The following is a 20,926-nucleotide window of genomic DNA, read 5'->3' as shown; positions in this document are numbered from 1 at the left end:
TCAAACAGAGAGTGAGGCAGAGAGTGAGCTTGTGCTGAGGGAAGTGTGCCTCGGGAGGGCCTCTTTCTCCGCTTGCTTTTCTCTGCTGGTTGCTTTCCACGTAAGGTTTTCTCAAACAAACGCCTTGGCTGCCAGTAGCTGGTTCCTGGTGTGTTGTGCCCATACCTTTCTTTGATGCCCTCTTTCCTGTGTCTTGGTTCCTCCTTTGCTGGCCTGGGTGTAGCAGCATGCGTTGTCTCGTGGAGAAGGGGTTGGGCACCAGTCAGGGAAGGGTTGACTTGCAAGTGAAGGAGACTATGAAAAGCTGAAGGCCATTTTTCCCCTGGGCAAACAGCTCATCTCTACAGTGATCTTGGATAACACGTCTGAAGTCAATGCTTAGGGGGCATTTTTATCCTGGTTTCCAAAGAAGCTTGTGCAACCTCTGCGCCTCATCCACCCCCTCCCTCCTCTCAGTGTGGGTGTCTGCCAGCCTCCTTGGTAAGGCTGCATTGCAGGTTCTGTCTCAGTAAAATTTCAACGTTTATTTGCTTGTTCCAACCAGTTTGACGGACATGGAAGAGTCCTGGCTCAGCTTTGTGTAGTGGGTGGTTACACCAAGCAGAAGAGCATCCCATTAAGGGAAGGGGTGGCAGTGTCAGCTCACCTCTGTTAGCTACCAGAGGATCCACAAAACAGGGCGCTCAGTTGTGGCTTGCCTGAGTGTGTCACCAGTAGCACAAAGCATAAGGAAAACCCTGCAAAATATGGCAGGGGATGGAGATAAAGTTTGAACTGAGCCTCTTTCCATGTTCACGGCCAGAACCACAGCCCCTCTCCCACTCCATCTCTCCCATGTAACATGAGGAACCAATCTCTCTTATCAAACTGCAAACAAACAAATAATAAAAAAAAAAAATCCCAAAGGTGTGTTTTCACAAAGCTTTCAAAATTTTTTTCCAGGGGTTTTGTTGAGCTAGCTGTCCTTCCTCCTTTGCAGAGCCAGCTCGTCCTCCCTCCCGGGTGGGCATGCACGTGCAGGTGCCGGTGCTTGTGCGGGTGAGTTTGCACGCACCCAGAGCGCTCCACCGAGGCACAACGGCTCGGCTACCTCAGTTGGAAAGGAGACCAGAAAAAAAGCCCAGACCCAACCTGAACCAAGTTCCCATCTGCTCCGCAAAGCTGCTGGAGGAGGTCGCCAGCACTGCCTTTAGGAATTCTCCCCTGAGAGCCCAGCCCAGCCCAGGCCAGCCCAGGCCAGGCCCCCCTGGGTGCTGCGAGGGGAGCTGCACCTGGCGCCCAGCCACCCTCTCTCGCACGCTTGGCCCCAGGCCAGGGAGGGTCCGGGCGTGTGGCTGGCGAGCGCGGGTGTGCGTGCGTGTGCCTACACGCCGCTGGCCAGAGGTCTCAGCGTGGATGGGAGAGCCTACCAAGGAGGGGAGCACGCTGTACCTGCTGTCATTAGCATTGATTTTCTTCTTACGGCAGCGCTAATAATAATAGTGGCAAAAATTGCTATGTTGTAGGCATTTTTTTCTCACTGTGATGCCTTTTCCACTTTGAGAAATGGAATTATTGCCCCCCGCAAACGGTGGCAAACCTGGCTGTGGCAGCGTAGGCATCAGTCGTCCAGGTGCAGCTGTCCTGGCCAGGCAGTAAATGTTTCTTTCATCGGATTTGCTCGGAGGGGGGGAAGGGGGGAAGGCGCTGGTCACGTTGTTAGTATTCAAAACCTTGAAAAATGCAGACGAAAAAATGGAAATTTGTTCAGAGTTTTTGTGTCCCTTGTGTAATTAAGAGGTAGGGTCACTGGGGGCTTCTTTGTGTACAGAGGCTCAAAAAATAATTTATATGAATGAAATGTATGTACTAAAAATGCCTTATTTTGACTGGGTTATCCTCCTCTCCAGACAGGTGGAGGTATGCCTGACTTGGATGAATTTTATTTTCTGCCAGGCATGAATGAAGTGAAAGCCACCATATAGCACCCCCCCGATGTTCGTACATGGGCTTCACAAGCCTCTGACCTACCTTCACCATCCATTCAGGGGGATTCTGCTGCTCGTCCCCAGCATTCAAGCCCTGTGTCCCTGACAGATTTTCCCAGGGAGCCGGAGGGGAGTGACTCTGATCCTCCTGAAATTGTAGTGATGGAGAAAAGAGAAAACTGAGGAGGGGGAACCCTTCTTTTCCTCCCTTGCAAGCAAGGGGCAAGGAAGCTTTCCTTCCCTTCACAGGGCAGCCTGCACAACAGTTACTTTTGATTTTAATTTCCCTGTTCACTTCCTCCGTCCAGCGGGGAGGGCAGAAGCCCGGGGCAGCCGCTACGTGAGCCCTGCTGGTTTTATAGCCGGGCTGTGTGTGGTTACATGTTAGCCAGCCAGCCCCGGGGGCTGCTGCGCCAGCGGGTCACCTCCAGGTAAATAAACTAAGGTGTGGGCCCTGCCGCCACCACTTGCCCCGCTGTGGCCTTGTTTTGCCTCGGCCGGAGGGTGCGAAGGGGCCCCCCATGCCCCCAGCCACCCCGGGCTCCTTCCCCAGCACCACCGTGACTGGGGAAGTGGGGAGGGCGATCTGGATGCTGCTTCTCCCCCACATCTCGCCCTGCTTTTAGCACGGCTTGTCCATGCCCTTTGATTTGGGGCGCCACAGCAGGTACCCAGCCTGGGGAGCTGCACCCCAGCTCCCTCCTGCATGCACTTCCCCCGAGCGGGGACGGGCAGTTGAAATGCAGACGGAGGCCAAAGTCTACCCGCGCGGCAGCAAGGGGAGGATGTAAACCCCGCACTTTATAATTATATTGGCAGCAATCGCACAGACCCTTGCCCGCGGATGGCAGGAGGCGGGTGTTGCGGCAGTGCTGCAGGGAGTCGAGGGCAGAGACGCTTACAGGTGTGGGGTTGTTTGGTTTTTTTTTTCCTGGCAAACGTTGTAAAAGGCACTGGGAGATAAAAACCCTTGTGTAAAAAAAAGTTGGCAGAGTAATTCTGCAAGCGATCACCTCAGAGCTTGCATGGCAAAGGTAATGCTGCCCAGCACTGGGGCCGCTGCAAGGCTGGGAGGTGTGTGGGTCCCTGGCCCCCAAAGCGGGGTGAGCCCTGCGGGGGCTCCCCCAACAGGAGGAGGAGGGCTTCTTGGGCTGTGGCGGCACAGCCCTGTGGGTAGCACAGAGAGGAGGGCTAGAGTCGGGGTTTGGCCTCAGCTGGCTGGGTGGGGAGGGGGAAGGGGCACCCATGGGTGCTGCAGCCAGCACCGAGCCCCCCCTGGCTGTCAAACTGCAGCTGTAGGGAAAGGAGCCTGGCTGGAAGCGGCACCGCTGAGTTCCCTGGGCGATTTCGTAGGCAGCGGGTGCCTATCCCGATGTAACTCATCCTGGGCATGTTGGAGCACGTGCTCTGCCTCAGCACAAGCGGGACAGGCAGGGACTCTCCGGCAGCAGCACTGGATCCCCGCTGGGAGCGAGCCCTCCCCATGCACCCATGGCAGCAGGACGGGGAGCAGGAAAGGTCCATCTCTAAGACAGCAGCATTTGAACAGGGGTTGGGACATCCCAACCCGGTCTCCGGCCCGGCTTGGAGCAGACTTCTGCTTGGGCCAGCATCAGCAGTGCCAACGGCTGAGGCTCTCCTGGGGGTCCTCCTTTTTGGAGAGGAGCTGAGAAGAGTCCAGATGGACCTCATCTTCTCTTTCTACTGCTGCCAGAACTCCCAGGGAGCTGCACTCACTGCAAGGGTGTTTGGCCAGGAATGGCAGCAGTGGGACCGTCCTCAAGCACCCTACCCAAGACAGTTATTCCTTCCTCCAGCCCATCACTGACCCTCTGTGTCCTTATCACTTCTCCGTCATGCTATTAATCCTGCCATTCCCCCCCCAAAAGGAGAGGGATGGCAGGGACAGCACCTACCACCCAGCCGGCCCCTCTCAGAGGTTTTTGAAATGGTAAAGAAATGCATAAACCCCATACGCATACAATGGGGTTTATGGCGGTCATCTGGAAGGAATGAGGAAGCCTTGGGGGCCCCAGAGGTGCCATTTGTCCTTGGGGAGGGGACAGGGGATTTTCCACCACTGAGGTTTGAGTTTGGAGGGGGATGGCAGAGCTGGCAGGGCTTGCGGCAGGGGGGAAGCGCAGCCCACTGCATCCCCCTGGGCAGTGCGGCAGCTTATCAGGCTATGCCAGCTGCGGGAAGTGGGGATTTTAAAGGCGTTTTGAAAGCCAAAAGCACTCTCTTTATTTTTAGGCACCTGGGAAGGGACTGACTGGGTCAGACCAGCCGATGCCCGCCTTTCCGGGGAGAACGTTCCCAAACCAGCTGGGTGACTGCTGGCTCCCTAACGCCCCGATAAAAGGTTGTGGTCCCAGTCAGCTAACGGGACAGGCTGGCCTTGCCCAGCAGCTGGGCTTTACACTCCTTGATTGAATTCTTAGCCTCTGTGAGCACGTGCAGTCCATCCTGACATGCAGCGTATCCCGACAGCAGCGCAGCCCGACAGCAGCGCATCCCGACAGCAGTGCATCCCAGTGTGCAGCGCATCCTGATGGCAGGGAAAATGTGTCTTTTCCAGGGCATTTGCATGAGTCACCCCACTGAAGCAGGCAGTGGCCAGGCAGCAAAACGGGAACATGGAGATGTGGCGATGCTGAGAACTGAGCATAATGCAGAGAGGGAAAACATCTCTCAAGGATAAAGCCATCAGGAGATGGAATCGGGCTCAGACAGGGAAGCTGTTTGTCTTCACAGGTACCAACACCTGCTCTGGCTGGACCCGCCTGGCCAAAGCTTTCCATGACCTCTTGCCAGAGAGAACCCAAAATCCAAACCACCGGTCAAAAAGGATGAGGGACTGCTGCCCCATTTCTTCACTGTTCACGCAGCTCTTGGATTTGGTAGAGATGCCTGTTGTGAAAATATCAGAGAAACCCTGGGGATTGAGGACAACCACCACCAGCAGCTGGTTGCTGGAGGAGCTGCAGGGGCTCTGACTTGCATGAATGTCACTTGTGGAGGTTAAAGCCCATGTGGATTCACTGGTGTCTAATAAAGGTGCATGTGATGTATTTTTAAGCGCAGCAGGAGCTTTAAGAGGGAGTAGCTTTCTGTAATTTAGCTACCGATTTGCAGGAAACTCCTGGGAGTTCAGTACCTTTGCAACCTCTGCTGCTGTATCAGGCTTGGTAGGAATGCACCAAAGTTCCCCAGGGAGGAAACACTGGGCAGACAGTGGGATCACAGGAAACCAAGCAACAAAAAAAAGTTAGGCAGTGAAGGGAAAGCTGGGGAAGGTGCTTCAGAGGGTTTCCAGAGACAGATGCTCACACATCACACGTGTGTTTCTACAGGAGAGTCTGCAAGCTCAGGGCTCTACTGACCACCTTGTAAGAGTGGACACCTCTCCAAGGGGGTCACCCCATCCTCCCAGAGCACTGCTGGACCATGTGTGGGGGACGTGGGGGGCACGGATCCTCCAGTGGCCTCTTTCCCCAAGCCTCAGGGTGGTGGCTGCCACCAAGAAGGATGCTTGGGGAATGCTTCTGGGGTCCAACACCCACCACGGGCTTCATGGGGGCGGCTGGGTGCTGTTTCCATGGGGAGCGGGACTTGGGGAGCAGCAGGGCAACCTGGGGTGACGCCAGGCACCCCGAGGGAGCGGAGCCGCAGCGAGTGGGTGGATGGAGAGACAGCGCCAAGCCGGCGGGGGAGAGTGGGAAGGAAACGGAGGTATCGGTGGAGAAAGACAGGGAGACGCTGGGAGTGGCAGGGGCTGTGGGAGGCAGGGAGACAGGAGCCCGGTGAGTCAGCCTGGTGGGGTGCTTTGAAACCCGGCGGGGAAGCACAGGCAGGGCAGGTTCTGCCGCAGCCTGAGGAGCCATCTTCCCCCCCGCTGGCACCTTCTCCATCCCTTCTTCCCTGCTCAGCCAAGGAAAGCAGATCGCCCTACAAACTGGGGCAGCTTGTGGAGCCACTGCTCTCTCCTTCCGAGATAATGCTGGCACAGAGCCATCCTGGCTCCATTCACTGTGGTGAAGTGGTTCCTCATCTAACCGGGGCACCTGTCAAAACCCAGCTTGGAATCAGAGCTTTCCAGTGGTCAGGCTTGGCCCCATGGTCGGCAGCACAGGAGTTGCTGTGCTTTGGGTGAGGATCTGCCCTCGGAGGCAATAGAACCCCCCCCCCGCCCCGGCACGGTGTGTGCGTGCAGGCAGCTGCTGAAACCCAGCTGAGTCACCCCTGGTGCTGCAGGTGTGCGATGGGGCGCAGGGCAGGGTGGAGGGGAGCATCCCCTGAGAGCACATCGGCTCTTCACAGGCGGATGCTGAGCTGCGAGACCAAGGGCAGACATCCAGGTGGAAGGAAAGTTGGGGCTGGAAACGGTGTGCCCCAGGCAAGGGTTTCTTTTAGAGCAGGGAGACCTTTCCTCTGTGATCTTCTCGAGGCTTTTGAGCCGTGGTCCTCAGAGGTCCCTGCGATCCTTCTGGACTCTATGGCATGCTGGACCTCCACTGGATAATCCAGGGAGGCAGCAGGTTGGGAAGGGCTGCAGAGGAGATACCTTGTTCTCATCCTGCTTTGGCTGAAATGGGAGCATCTTCCTTCTGCGCACTCTCTCCCTGTAACATGGCTGGAATGTGAGCCTGGGGCTCCCCATGGCCTCACGGCACCCATTCCTGGGTGCTGGTGTGGGCTCCATGCTCACCGTCTGTCATGTCCCACTCAGACAAGGGAGACAAGTGACTTAGGCCTGTTTCTTTCAGGACCTGTTTTTACAGGTTGTCTCTCACACCTTCCCACCTCACGTGGGGAAATGTGGAGCATTTCTAGGAAAGGGTGTCACAGCAGGATGCCTCTTGCAGAGGATTGGGCAATGTTTTGACACCCAGTTTCCTCCCCTTCTCTCCTAAAATGTCTCTGGGAGCAGCATGGGGGTTCACCAGCTGAGGGGGTGCCAAGTGGGTCTTTGGGTGACTTGCAGCAGCCCTGGTGTTTCAGGCACACCACAGACCCCAGAAGATGAAGGTTTGTCTTCCCAGCGATATGAAGCTGTGGCCTCTCTTGCATGGTCAGTAAACTTGCATAAACCCCCCCATCTGAGCTCTGCGGGGAGCCAGGGATCAAAGGCTGCACTGTCGCATTGCCAGGCTGCTGTACCAGCCAGGGTCTCATCTCCGTGCAGCCTGGTTTGGCTCAAAATCATGAGAAATCACCAGAAAAGGGGCACTGGGTGATGGTGCTCTCAGCCTCGTGGGCAGAGCATCCCCAGCACAGCCCCTGCGGGTGTACCTGCTGGTGGACCTCCACTTCTGCATAGGAGGGGTGACGGCTGGGGGCAAGATCCCCCTGGGGGCCGAGCGTGAAGGTCCCTTTGCTGGATGCTGCGCTAAAGGCCCAGCTCAAAGACATTGCCGTGGCATTGCCAAGGGACTGTGCCCTTCAGCGGTGTTCAGCTCTGCCTGGCTGTACGAGCAAACCCTTGTCCCTGCCCAGGCTGTGTCCCTCCACCATGCAGTCCCACGCCTGCTTCTGCAGCCTTATGGTGCTGATCATGGTGAAAAGTAGCCCAGGTAAAAAGAAGAAAGGACACAGCTCCTCGGCATCACAACTAAAATATTCCCTGTTCACAGATAAAACTGAGTTGTCGTCCCCTGAGCAGCGGGCATGTGCCTTTGCTTACACCTTTACCAAGCATCTCTCCCTCCGCTCATCTCCTCTCCAGTCCAGCTCCTTCCCTTGCTCCCTACACCCAGGTCCTTGCCCCCAGGCACGCATTCCCCCTTCCTTCCTAGGTTCTATATCAACTGGGGTGAGGCTGGCAGCGAGAGGGAGTCCTCCAGAAGGGATGAGCCCCCCCTGCCCGACGCACACGTGGCCATTGATCCACCACCCACTCGGGATTAGTTTGGGAAGGAGCGGGGTGCGATTGCGACAGCGACACATGGCTGATTCATTGTTTGATCCAATCTCTCCCTCCTCACTCCCAAATGATTCGAGTCAAATGAAACACATTTCTGTAGTCAAATCTGTAAGGGTGGGTCCCATTGTGCTTTGACCCTACAGGGCATTTTGTACATTTAATTTGATTTACACCCAAAATGTTAATTTAACATACTGGATTTTCTCCCACACCCAACTAACGCTGAAAATCAAACAAGATCCTACAGAAAGGTTTGTGTGCCATTATCTTGTTAGCGTTGTTATTTATTGAGTAATTACAGTGCTCAGGCTGTACATGCAACATTGCAGGCGTATGGAGAAGGACGCCGACCGCCCGGTGACGTGTCCGTGGGCTGCCTTGCTGAAGACGGCGTGGCCCCAAGGCTCCCGCTTCGCGGTGCCACGTGTGGCTCCCTGCAACGGTGTTCGTGGGGCCATGCTGTGAGCATGCTCCCCAGGCTCCTCCGGGTTAAAAAATACCAAGGAATGGTATTTTTAGGAAAGGCAGTATGGTTTTCTTCTGGGCTACGGATAAGCAACACCAAGGCTTGGTCAACAGTCTGTATTTCCACCTGCTAGCTTAAGGGGAAGGCAGCCCACCGTCACTGAGATGCTCTACTTCGTGTAGGTGGTGCCTCTCCATCCAGCTCCTCTTGCCTTGCTGGAGGCTCCAGGACTTTCTCTCCACCCTGTGCGTCCGACGGCGCTGGGCACACCACAGCCCTGACCACTCGTGTCAGGGCTCCAGAGCTGATAATAATAATAATTTAGTTCCTCATTCAGCTGTGCTTGTAAGTGCACGTCTGAGTTGGAGCACCCAATTAAAGTGAAGTGTGTGCTCCAGGACCTCACTAAATGGGAACCTCAAAGCAGGATTTGAAAAAGCCCAGACGACATTAAAGTAGTCACAGCAAGCTCTTGGTTCGGGAGTGTTGTGATTAATGTCATTTGCTACCTCTTTTGGCTTAAAAGACAAGGAGTGGTTAAAATAAAAGAAACCTCAAGTTGAAAGCATTGCAAAAAATCAATTAAAACCCATGTAACTGCATTTTCACCTGGAGCAAAATCTCAGACATAACAGAGAAATTACATAGCCTTAAAGAGAAAGAAAGAAAGAGAAGGTTTTACCTGTGGTATTGCTGAGGTATTGCCTGAAGGTGTGCTGAGGTGGCTTCTCACCCGGTACCTCCAGAGACTGTAAACTCCCCACAGGAGCAGGGGGAGCAAGTAGGTGCCCCCAGCCCTCACTGTCACTCCCAGGGCCTCTCCATGGGTCAGCGGTCAGGGCTTAACAGCCTTCCTGGAGGACAAAGTTCTGGGTGCTGGCGTAACTCCTCTGCTGGGATGAAGATGCCTGCGCCTGTGCATCGCTCCGGTAGACCCTACCAAAACAGGGTACAGCGAGTTGGGCTGCTGCAGCTCCCATCTGGGATTTCTTGGCTGGAAACACTTGCTTTGGGGACCTCTCTGGTGGTGCAGCACCTGATGTGGGGCTGGGGCTTCTCCAGCCCTGGGGCTCCAGCCAAGACCACAACCCCAGGTCTCAGACCTGCGCAAGAGCTCACACCAGTTTGCCCTTGGATAGAGTCCCCAACAGCCCCACACTGGTGTTCCTTGCCCCAAAGAGTAACCAGGGACATGTGTTAAGCAGAGCTCTTTCATTTGGCTGCCACGTTTGAAGGCACATCCTTTCCAGAAGCTCCAGGTCTAGCCCCTGAAGTTAAATCTTCATCTCAATGAAACCAACCGTGAAACTCCCATCAATTTCCCCCTGGCCTGTGCTTTGCTCTTTGGGAGGAAAGCGACAACCTTAGAGAAGAGTGATGCCATTTGAAAGGCCTCTTCACGTGAGGAAACAGCTCTTGGTGCTCAGTCCCGCCAGCCTGCGCAACCACTCCAGTCCGGTGCCGGCTTTGCTGCGAGGATGTGCTCGGGGAGGAAGGCACCAAGTGTGTTTCCACCCAATATAATAAAAAAGCAGATTGAATGGTAGGCGTGAGGAGGGAGAAGGCACCCCTGAATGCTTTTAAATACCCGAGGACACACCATGCACCGGCTTTGCTGTGCTCAGAGACTTTTCAGTGCAGTTTTGTGGGTTTTCTTCTGTTTCTTTTGCTTCCTTCCCCCCCCCCCCCCCCCCATCCTCTTGCCTTTTGTTTCATTTCTACTTCGGGAAGACGGGGTGAAGACAAGAGGAAAATAAAAAAAAAAAAAAAGGGGGAGGGGGTAGAAAAGGCTGAGGCCATGACACGTTTTTAATTTTAAATAAATGACTGAAACATAATAAAACCCCTTTTTTAACAGAAGAAAGGCTTGTCATTGAGAAAAATAACAACAGCAACAACTTTCTCTGCCTGCTGCTGCTGCCCCGAGGACAGCTCAGCCTCTTCCCCGGCGCCCTGGGGAGCCCTCCCCTCCGCGGGCTGCCCCGGGGTGGCTCTCGGCGCAGCTCCCCGTGGGCGGCGGGACCCCCACCCGCGGGTGGGGAGCACCCCGGCACCCCGCTGCAGCGGCGGGCGGGCGGGCGGCGGGTCCCGCCGGGGTCCCCGCCAGCGGAGCGGCGGGCAGGCAGCGGGCAGGCAGCAACGGCAGGGCTCCCCTCCTCTCTCTTTTTTTTTTTTTTTTTTTTTTAATTTTCAGACGTTAAATTCTTTTGCAAACATTCATGCCTTAGGAAGGGCTGGAACAAAGCTCAGCTGCTCCAACCGGTCGGACAGGTAAGCAGACTTGTTGACACCGTTATGTTTGCAGCACGCATGCTCCTTCCCAAGTTTCCTGGTGCATTTTTCTATTCCACCTTATGAAACTTTCCTCCCCCCCCACCCCCACCCCCCCCTTCCCCTCCCCTCCCCTTCCCCTCCCCGCGCCTCGGCGGCTCTGCCCGGTGCGTGCGGTCCCGCTCCCCGCCGGGCTGCGGGCGGGCGGCGGGGTGAGAGCCGCCGCTCCGCACCGCACCGCTCCGCACCGCTCCGCGCCCAGCCGTGCCGAGCCGAGCCGAGCCCCCTGCCCTCGCCATGCCCAGAGCCTTTCTGGTGAAGCGCCGCAGCCCGCAGCCGGCGGTGCGCAGCTGGGATGGGCTGCCCGACGAGGAGAGAGCCGACACCTACATCCCAGGTACAGGCGCCGACGGGCTCCCTCCCCCGGCACCGCTCGCCGCCGGGAGGGAGGGAAGGAGCGGGGGGGTCCCCGCCAGACCCCGGCCCTCGCCCCGGTCGCCGCGGGCTGCGGGGGGGGGGGGGGGCGGGTTGGGGAGGGGGCTTTGCCGAGCCGGAGGAGCCCCGAGGGGGCGGGCGGCGGACCGGGGAGGGCTGTGCTAAACGCCGCCGGGGGTGGTGTCGGGGGGTCCCTCCCCGTCCAGCGGCGGGGGGTGCCGGGTGCCGTCCCCGCTAGGCGATGCCGCCCCCACCCCTGGCACCATCTCCCATCGCGGGGAGCCCCCGGGCATGGGGGTGGAGGTGTGTGTGTGTCCGGGAAGGTGGGAAACCTCGTTTGCATGAGAAAGGTGGCGGGGGAGAGGAGAAGAAAGGACCTGGGGCGGGGGGGTGATGTACTCCTGGCCTCCCCCTCCCCTCCTCCTCCTCCTGCCCTTGCCCGGGGTATAACGGGAAGGCGGCGGAGCTGGCTTGTTTGAACTTTGGGACCGTTCGTGTTTGAGTTTCCGATTGCAGCGTGAGCCGGGGATCCTCCCCCACCGCCCGCGGCCCGCCCGCAGGTTAAACACCGGGGCTCGGCGGCTCCCGCCCGCCGCCACCTCCCCTCCCCTGGCCGCCGCTCCGGGGTCCCCCTCTTTATCGCATCCCCCCCTCCCCGCTGCAGGCGGGATCGGCTGCGTGCTGCTGGGCTACGAGGACAGCTGCAGCCTGGAGAGCAGCGGGAGCAGCGGGACTCGGGACGTGGAGCCCAGCGACCCCCCAACGCCACAGCCCGCCCCCGGCGACCTGGGCACGGCCGGGGGGATGCTGCTGGACCTGGCCGTCAAGCGCCCCGTGGTCAGGTCGAAAATCAAGGTAACCGCCCGCACCCCCGCCACCTCTTAAGCGGTGATAGGGTGACCCCGCTTCGAGGGCAGGGCCCGGCCACCGGCCAGGGGTGCCGGGTGACAACAGTCCCTTGGGTTTGCTCTGCTAGAGGTGACAGTCCCCATCCCGCACACCGAGATGGAGGCCGGCGAGAGCGGCTGGCCGTAGGACGGCAGCGGCAGGGCAAGCCTCGTAAGCGATGTACCGTAATCTTCCAGCGCCCTTTGCCTTCCCTTATCCCCCGCCTGGGACGTGCTGCCCCTGACCTGCTTGGCTCGGGTCCCGCAGGAGCTCTGAACCTAGCCAGGAAGGACCAGCCCTGGCAGCTGGGAGTCATGCCCCACGGTGCGTGGGTGGATCTCGCTCCTTAACGTGGGGCCTCCTTAAAAGGCCTCCTTCTAGGTTGTAGCCAAGCCTTCGCCAAGGGGGGCTGTGGTAAATCTTCCCGCTGCCCCCCCTACCCTCTTGACTTATCAAGATAACAGCTAGGAAAAGGTCCTCCTCCCGAGCTTCGAAAGGCCGTTGCCACCTTGAGGTGGACCCACAGGCTTGGGTGAAATGAAGCAATTATCTGTCCCTTAACTTTGCTGAAGCCTCTCTGTTGCCTGGGCAGGAGCTCTTGCTGTCTGGGTGCCCCCCACGCAGAGCCGGCAGAACAGAGCGGTGGTTTCCCTCCCAAGGCTGAGAAGGCCAACACCTCATGGGCTCCTCGTGGCACCCAAGAACCCAAGACTGAGCTCCCAAAGCGCGGTGGTGATGCAGCTGGGCTGGGAGGACCGTGTTCATCTCCCCATATCCAGGGCTCCCCTCAGCAGAAGTGGAGCCAGGCCACACCGGTGCTAGGAAGGAGATGTGTTTACTGGTGGCTAGTTAACACCTCATTAAACCCTGGCTGTTGCCTTGCTGGATGGAGCTGTAAAAATTCCCACTGTCTCTGCTGGGATGAAGCCTTTCGGCCTGCGTGTTATTAATCTCATGATTAACACGAGGTTTTCATCCTGGTTATTTGTGGCTGCATGAGGTGGGGTCCTACCTGTTGCCCAGCAGATACTTCCCAGCTGGCTCCCCCTCTAGCTTCACACCTCGTGGTTTCACGGCTGCCTTTTTTTTTTTAATCTTTACAATTTCACGTAGCGTTGCTTTGGTAGTAAGCAATGGAGAAAGATCAGGAAAAATAACTGGCTCTTCAGGAAAAAGAAACGCCAGACGTATTCCTCTCTTTATGAAGAGCTTGCCCCACTGCTGTTTGACTTTAACCTACTTTGTATAATTTAACCTGGGCTATTAGCAACTGTCACAGCGAAACCTCGTTTCAGCAGAGTTGGGTTTTCTCAGCATGCCACAGAAACTCCCCAAAAGCGCCACGAGAGCCGATGGACGTGTGTGCATGGTGCCGCCCGCTCTGCTGGCTTTCCCCTGTCCCAAGAGGCTAGCGGTGAGCACGTCCGCTCCCCCACGAATAATTAAACTAATAGCGAAATATTTGCATCTTCCAGACATTAAACCTTCCCTCTGAGGAATGCTGTTCCCAAGAGCTGAATCATCAGTGTCTCCCTTAGTCAAGTTAGGTCATGGTGTTGGCACAATATTTTTGGTGTTAGGAGGGGGAATGAGGAGATTAACCCCTAATGACACTCTGCTGTTAATTAACGAGCCATGGAGACCAACTAGAGGAGATTAGTGCCATTGTTCCGGTCTCTGCTGAGTCATCACATCGTGCCTTTGGTTTATCTTGCCAAACTCACCTTTTTTTTCACCGCTGGCTGGTTTTCGAGGGACCCATAGCAGCTGGAAGCGTGATTAGCGAAGGCACCGCACGGGCATGACTTTCTCAGGCCAGGGAGGGCCTCCCGTCTCCATCCAGGATATTGGCTGAGCGCAGGAGCAAACACGCGTGCGGCCCCATGGAGAGGTGCTTGCAGCCTAAGCCCGTGTGCTTACGGGTGTAGCTGGATGAGGGTCCCTGCCTCTGGAATCTGTCACAGGCTCTGTTTTAACCCCTGAAGCCAAGCTGGCCAGCGCTGCAGCAGTCCCAAACCATGCGCATTAAGTCACCTGCTTGATTGCAAGGGAAGCATGAAGGTTTCACCCAGCGGGGCTCTCCTGAATGCTTTCACTTTTCATTTTGAATATATCCCAAGAATTTTTTAATGTCACAATAAGCCATCCCTCCTTATTCTGTTTCTTTTTTGTTGGTCTTTGTCATCTCAGTGCCTACTCACCCAGTCCTCTTCCATTCCTTAGTTCACCACTGGCACCTGTACCGATGCTACGGTGCATAGCTGCGAGCTGTGTGGCAAAGGCTTTCGCTTGCAGCGGATGCTCAACCGTCACATCAAGTGTCACAGCCAGGTGAAGAGACACTTGTGCACCTTCTGCGGAAAAGGCTTCAACGACACCTTTGATCTGAAAAGACATGTCCGGACCCATACTGGTGAGAACGTGTTCCCCAGGGCCTTGTGGGTGGCTCTGAGTAGTGGGAGGTGGGAGAAAGGGTGAGATGGGATGAGGAGAGGGTGAGGGCAACCTGGCAAGAGAATGATACAAAACCCCAGTAAACAACATTTGCAAAAAATAGTGGGCATGCAGTGGAGGAAAGGGAAGGATGTGAGTGTGGACAGATAAATGTCCTGGGACTAAGGAAATCTGAGGAGATCTGGTGAAATCCATGGGAATCAGTGTGGGTGCATGAGCTGCCATCCAGACCTGGTGTAGACGCAGCCGTGTGCTGCTGTGCTCGGGTCAGCGAGACCGGGATAACCCACTTGGGATAATTCACCTCACCTCGCGTTATTGCGAGTCCAGCGTGTACCGGTGAGCGGAGGCAGGCGGTGGATGAGAATACTTTGCCCTCTAGCGACAGTGAGCAGCAGTTTCTTGGTTTTTTGCTATTGCGAACTTCCCCCCTTGGCCGTCCTGCGGGATGGGTTGGTTATGGTTATGGCTTGATTTTGGCACCATCTGGAGAAACCAGAGTGTGGTTCATGCTGTGCCTCCAGCTTCTTTAGGGAAACTAGGCAACACACCTGACTTCTGCGAACGCTGCGTGCTGCATCCCTGCCTGCTTCAGGCTACCAGCTCCTCCAATCTCCAAGAGTAATTTCCCTCTTCACGTCCAGCCATCCAGATCAGTTTGGCCTCTGGCCTAAACCATCTCTACTCACTTGTTGTGCAGGTCACAGCATGGTTTGAAAATCAGAAGCAGTGGGCTGAAAATCTCCTGACTGGTTCCTGCTCTGGATTGAGAGCAGGTTAAAAAGTTGCCTGTAACCTGGGCTAGTTCCCTCCTCCCTGCTTGCATCTATACCAGGTGTACAGGCACAACCAAGGATGCTGTGAAGAAAGAAAAATCATCCCTTTCCCTGCTCTGCTGGCTCTTGCTCCCAGATCACTCCCCTGGGCTGGAGGGATGTGCTTTCTGTGGCTGCTCTGGGTCAGTTCCTGAGTCTGCCACAAATAGCAGCGGCTGTATTTCTTTGAACTGGATCGGTTCCCTCAAGCCCAGCTCACTGGTCACAGAAGTGCTTATCCTAACCTGGAGCAGGGAGGAGGCTGCCTTTTTGTTTCTCTTTTTCTTATTGGAAATGATGGCTTAAATCCATATCAACCCCATCCTCAGCAAGCGAGATGCTTTCTGGCAGGCCAAGCTGGCTTTGCTCAGGAGGCTTTGACTTTGCACTGTAGGGCACTTGGAAGATGCATCCACCGCACCTCCTGGGCATGTTCCAACTTTCCAGATTTGTGGTTACCTATGGGACCTGCCGATTATTTGGGCTTGCTCTGCAATGCCCCTTTTTTGGCTTAGGCACCATTAACCAGGCAAACTGCTAGAGGTGACACAAGTATGTTGGTAGGCAGGAGTTGTTTCTTAGCAGTAGAGCTCATGAAAACAATGCTGCCTGTTTCAATGGGAAAACGTTGGCGAGAGCCAATGTTTTGGGCTGGTTAGGTTTGTTTGCAAAGCTTTCATGTGGAAAGGAAAGCTGCTGGCTGTGAGCAGAGAGCTGCCGCTGGGGTAAGGCTGAAGCGCAGAGCTGGTGCTTCTGAAAGAAGTGATTTTTCAACCTGTCCCCTCATCCTTTTGAGATTCAGAAATGAAATCCAAGAGGGTCACTGTTTCAGAAGCTAAAAATGTATATATATGCTGTGGCAGGTAGGGTGGAACTCGCTGTGCAGGTATGGAGCCAATTTTTCAAAACTCTGGAAGAGAAGAAGGATCTTTGTATTGGCCAGGAGTGAAAACCCACTGTCCTAGATACGTGAATCTTATGGTTAGATTGTCCCCAGATTTACCAGAGGAAATCTGTCATCACTATTTTTCCTCTCCAGTGTAAAGCCAGCATGAACACTCACATTTGTTGTGTTTGCCTGGTGCCTTGGGTCATGGTGGGGATGAAGGTTGCCTGCTTCATCCATGTATTGGCATGGACCTTCTCCGGGCTGAAATACAGCATCTCTGAAAGCGGTGGCCTTTTTCATGTCAAAGTTGATTGCTGTTCAGGAAAGCTGGACTATATTTGAATATTAAAGAGAAGGCAAACGGGCTGGGAGTGGTAGTGTGTGAGCTTTATTTTGTAGCTATGGGTGCTCATCTACATGTGCTTTACTGAATGTCAGCGTTCCAGTGGAAACTGTCGTGGCAGTGTTTGTAACTGGACCGTGCAACAGTAGGGAAGCGTCAGAGGGAGTGAAAGCCGACCGTCCCAGCCTAGCTTCATGGTATAAGCAGACTTAAACATTAAAAAGTAACTAATATACACAGTAAAATACAATTTTATAATGATTCCTAAGTAATGAAGAGGTTCCTGCAGCCCTGATGGCTGTGCCATCCTGGCTCTACCACTCTTGTGCTTGTATTCATGCCTGTGGAGCACTTTTGGCAGCAGGAACCGAGGACAGTGAAGGTTTAAATTGCCTTCAGATGAGCAAGAAACTGCACCCAAAATTACTGTTTGTAAGAGATACGTTTTTGTGTGTGAATTCTAGCGAAGATCTGGAGTTTCTCTCCAATTGCAGTTTAATGTGTCCGAAGCAGTCTCACAGCATTGGGAAACTTTAGTCTTGCTTGTTTAAGCTGGTGCACTGGGATAACCTCCTTTACAAGACTTGCAAGAATGCAGTCAAGATGCTGCTTGTTGCAACTTACTGCAGTTTGGATTTCTGATAGAAAGATCAGCGACTGAGTGGTGGACTCAACACGAAGTGATTGTAAGGTTATACCTGTCTGTATGGACCATGTATGCTTTGCCCTTTTTTGCCTGGCTCACCATAGGTCTGATCTTTGTTCGCTAAAAGAGAAAACATCTTACTGAACTATAAGATTTCATTCGTTCTAAACGCCAAAATGAAAGGATAGCTGAAACCAATAGTTTTACCTAATCACAGGACTTCAAAAAGTCAGGGGTCTAAAGGAGTAAGTTTTGTGAGAGTTGGTAATGGCTGCTTCTTTAGGAGCAAAGCGCCCATGGGCACCTGTTATCCTCAGCATCTGCCTACATCATCTCAAAACGTTTCTAGGTTTTCTATGTCTAAATATATCAACCCATGCCTGAAAAGTTTAGCCTGAGAGTAAGATGTTTTATTTAGACAGATAGTTCCTCAGGCTAGTAGCTCCCTGCTGCAGATATTTGCTCAATAGCTGATATGCCAGAGCCTTGCTCTTAGTCAGTTCCTTAGTCAGCTGTAAGAAACACAAATCAGAATGGTAATCACTGTCTTCTAATGTTGCAGGAATTCGTCCATACAAATGTGAGGTTTGCAACAAAGCCTTCACCCAGCGCTGTTCCCTGGAGTCCCACCTTAAGAAGATTCATGGCGTGCAGCAGCAATACGCCTACAAACAGAGGCGAGATAAACTTTACGTGTGCGAAGACTGCGGCTACACAGGCCCCACGCAGGAGGACCTGTACCTGCACGTTAGTAACGTTCACCCCGGAAGCGCTTTCCTGAAAAAAACCTCAAAAAAACTTGCAGCGGTTTTGCAAAACAAACTGAGCCCTGTCCTGCAGAGGAACTCCAAAGATGATGACAAAGATGAGTAACATGGTGGATTACAGTGGTCTAAAGGAATGAAGTTTACATGTAGGACTATATATATATATTTTTTTAAAAACAATTTTGAAAGAAATCCCTGAAATGAAAGGGACACTTTTGTTAACGGGACTCTCTTGATGTTGGTAGAACCTCGACTTGAAAGAAATATTCCCATATACAATGCAAACATCAGACTTTTTTAGCTGGCCAAAAGAAAGGGAAAGCTTGGAAGAGGCTGTCACCTTTTGGATGGAATATTTACTGAACTGATATTCTGGCAACCTGTTTTCTGTTTCAGCTCTACCACACGTCCGAGTGGCCACTGACAAATAAGTTCACCTTTCCCCAACATATTTTGTAAAGATAATAGCTATTAGCTCCCGTACAAATTACTTTTGAGAGGTTTGGGTGAAAAGGGCCATGTAAGAGCAGCTACTAGTACACTGTTCTATGCAAAATTAATTAAAATGGTCTTAAGAGCAGGAGTACACTGTATCAGTAAATTAAGTTAGAATGTGCAAATAACTTTAACTCTGCCCCCAGTGCAGTACACTAACAATTTATGGAAGTGTGGTCCAAGGTGAGTTGAAACTTTTTTTTAAAGGATGCAGGACTTTTTCCTCCCAAAATTTCTCTACTAGTAAATGACATTATTCCAGGGCAGATTTACGGTGGTGTTTTAAGTACTTTAAGCTGTGAACTTTTATGATGTTTAGATTTAAGTGTAACCTTAACTCTGATGTTCCTGGACTTGTCATACTCACTTTGAGGATTATTACCACATCCTTTTAACATACATCAACATCAACCCAGGAACCCAAAGAAAACACTTTAATGACTTGAAGATACGTATTTTCTGTCACGTTGAAATGCAATTTTGTGTGTATTTTATGGTGTGTGTCTGTGTGTGTGTGTGTGCATTTGGGATTTTTTTCCTTTTGATGATCAAATGCCTGGTCACTAATACAACAGAGCAGTGCAATGCAGTGCAAAGGGAGATCAGATTTGCCTGTCTCTGCCTCCTGAGATCAGTGCCAAACTGTGGGCACAAGTCTGGCCCCCTCATCTGTCACCACTGTTGGTTTAGAAGGCTCCAAGTGAGAGCAATGCTGCACAGGAAGAGAGTGGCGATGAAGATGAGGGACTGGTGGTACTTGTCTGTGCTTTTGGCCTTCCCCTATAGTCCTGCTCCAGCTCCTGTTGACCCAGAACCACTAAGAGGGTAGCCTAGAGGGACGACTGCGTGTCAATTTAGGGATTTTAGAAAAAGGGGAGAGGGATGCCCATGTAACTCATGTTGCTGAAGCAGCCTGATACTAAAGCTCTTGAGAAGCTGCTGCAGCCTTTACGGGGCACTTGGTGTCTGCATTAGGAGCGACAGGGTGTGGTGGTAACTTCCTCAGAACCACAAGGTACTCTGGTCCAAGCACATGTGTCTCTTGACTTCATGGACACAGCTGCTAAGCAGGTTTTACATCAATTTAAATGCATAGTGATTAATGGATTTCATTTGTAAATTTCAAAAATTCATTCTGTGCTCAAAATAAAGCTGTACATTTGGGGAGGATATGCTGTATTCTATATACATTGAAACAACAGCTGAAAAGTAACTCACCTAAAATACAGAGTCATAGCCAGGACCCTCATAGTCATTACTACTAAAACGATAGATTCTGAGAGTCTCTGCAAGAATTGTAAAAAATCTTTTCGATTTGCCTCAGTTTTGTACAGGCATCTGCTTGGGTTTTTATGGGGAAAAGCTTCTAGGGGTTTTAAAGCATTTCTAATGATATTAATACTTTATTCAGCACAACTGTCAGAGCTCTGGACCTTGAAAACGAGGATAATAAAGTGATGCTACTGTGTAAAGAACAAACGTCGTCCTATGTAACGGGAAAGTTTGCAGAATACTTTAATAAAGGGGAAGTCCATGGAAAAAAAAGCATCTGCGGTAAATTAGAAGATCCTTATTTTGCAAAAAGAGCTAAAGCTTATGCACAGATCCCCAGTTCTGAGATGATGCCATTATACCTGAACAGTATAAATGGAAGGCTGCTCCCTCTGAGCAAAGCTTGTGTGCTTGCAAATACATTGACAAAATTGCCTGGCCAAGACAAGTGCTAACGGCTGGTTCAGCCAGTTGTGCTGCCGCCGCTCCCCTGTAACCTGCTCAGTGAGGTCTTGGTCATGAAACTTACTGTCGAGTTCAGCTCCTAGGTGGGACTGCTCAGTAGTCCCGTCCCAGCAAAGTGACTCGCGTTCACCTAACTGCAAAGGATTTGTGCGCTTGGCTCTGCCGGAACCGCAGCCCCTACGCTGGAGCTGTGGAGGTTTGGCTGAAACCCTCCCCATCTCGCTGGAGACATGTCTTCTGTGTGTGTGTGTGTGTGCACGCCTGTGGGGTTTTTTCCCTCCTGTAGCACTGTGGCTTTCCCTCCAATACCACTGCCAAAGCACGTCCCTGCCGAAAGAACTACAGCCACATTGAGGTGGCCATCTATGTGACCTCAGCCAGAGACAGCATTCACACCACCAGAGAAAAGCAGCAGGTAACTACACAGAAGAAAAACCACTCTGGATGGAGAGCAAAGCTCTGACAAGCTGGACATTGTAGCTGGAGTAACTGCCCTGATTGGCTGGCTGGTTCTTTTGCAGAGGACAGACACTGCCTGTAGCAGATGCCTTGGGCATATCAATTTAACAGTCTGGCAAGTTACTTTAAACTGGTCACAAAGTGGGTTGGAGTTTGCATGACACTGGCGACGGCCATCTGCCAGTTCTGTTACAAGACAAAACTGGCACTAGCTTGTGCCTCTACAGAAATGTTCCAGAGCTCACACAGGGATGCCTGAGGCAGCCAGACTTTCAGAAGTGCTAAAAGCAAGTAACTTCTACCACTACCGTCTTTGAAGGCTGTCTGCCTTCTCCTGGATCTCTGATGGTACAGACTCATTGGAGACTTAA

General features: G+C 53.2%; 1 protein-coding gene across 1 annotated transcript; it reads left to right on the top strand.

Annotated features, from left to right (window-relative positions):
* Window positions 1–10,272: 10,272 nt before the first annotated feature.
* Window positions 10,273–19,905, top strand: OVOL2 (ovo like zinc finger 2). The gene is given in 5 exon segments (XM_074817607.1): window positions 10,273–10,793; window positions 10,795–11,024; window positions 11,727–11,917; window positions 14,174–14,363; window positions 17,660–19,905. Coding segments are annotated over 5 exon segments (1,005 nt in total). The 5' UTR covers window positions 10,273–10,710; the 3' UTR covers window positions 17,971–19,905.
* Window positions 19,906–20,926: the final 1,021 nt, after the last annotated feature.

This window comes from Strix aluco, chromosome 3 (genome assembly GCF_031877795.1).
Source record: "Strix aluco isolate bStrAlu1 chromosome 3, bStrAlu1.hap1, whole genome shotgun sequence".
NCBI lineage: Eukaryota > Metazoa > Chordata > Aves > Strigiformes > Strigidae > Strix > Strix aluco.
Note: the sequence above shows the minus strand (reverse complement) of the source record. Positions and strands in the feature narration are given on the sequence as shown.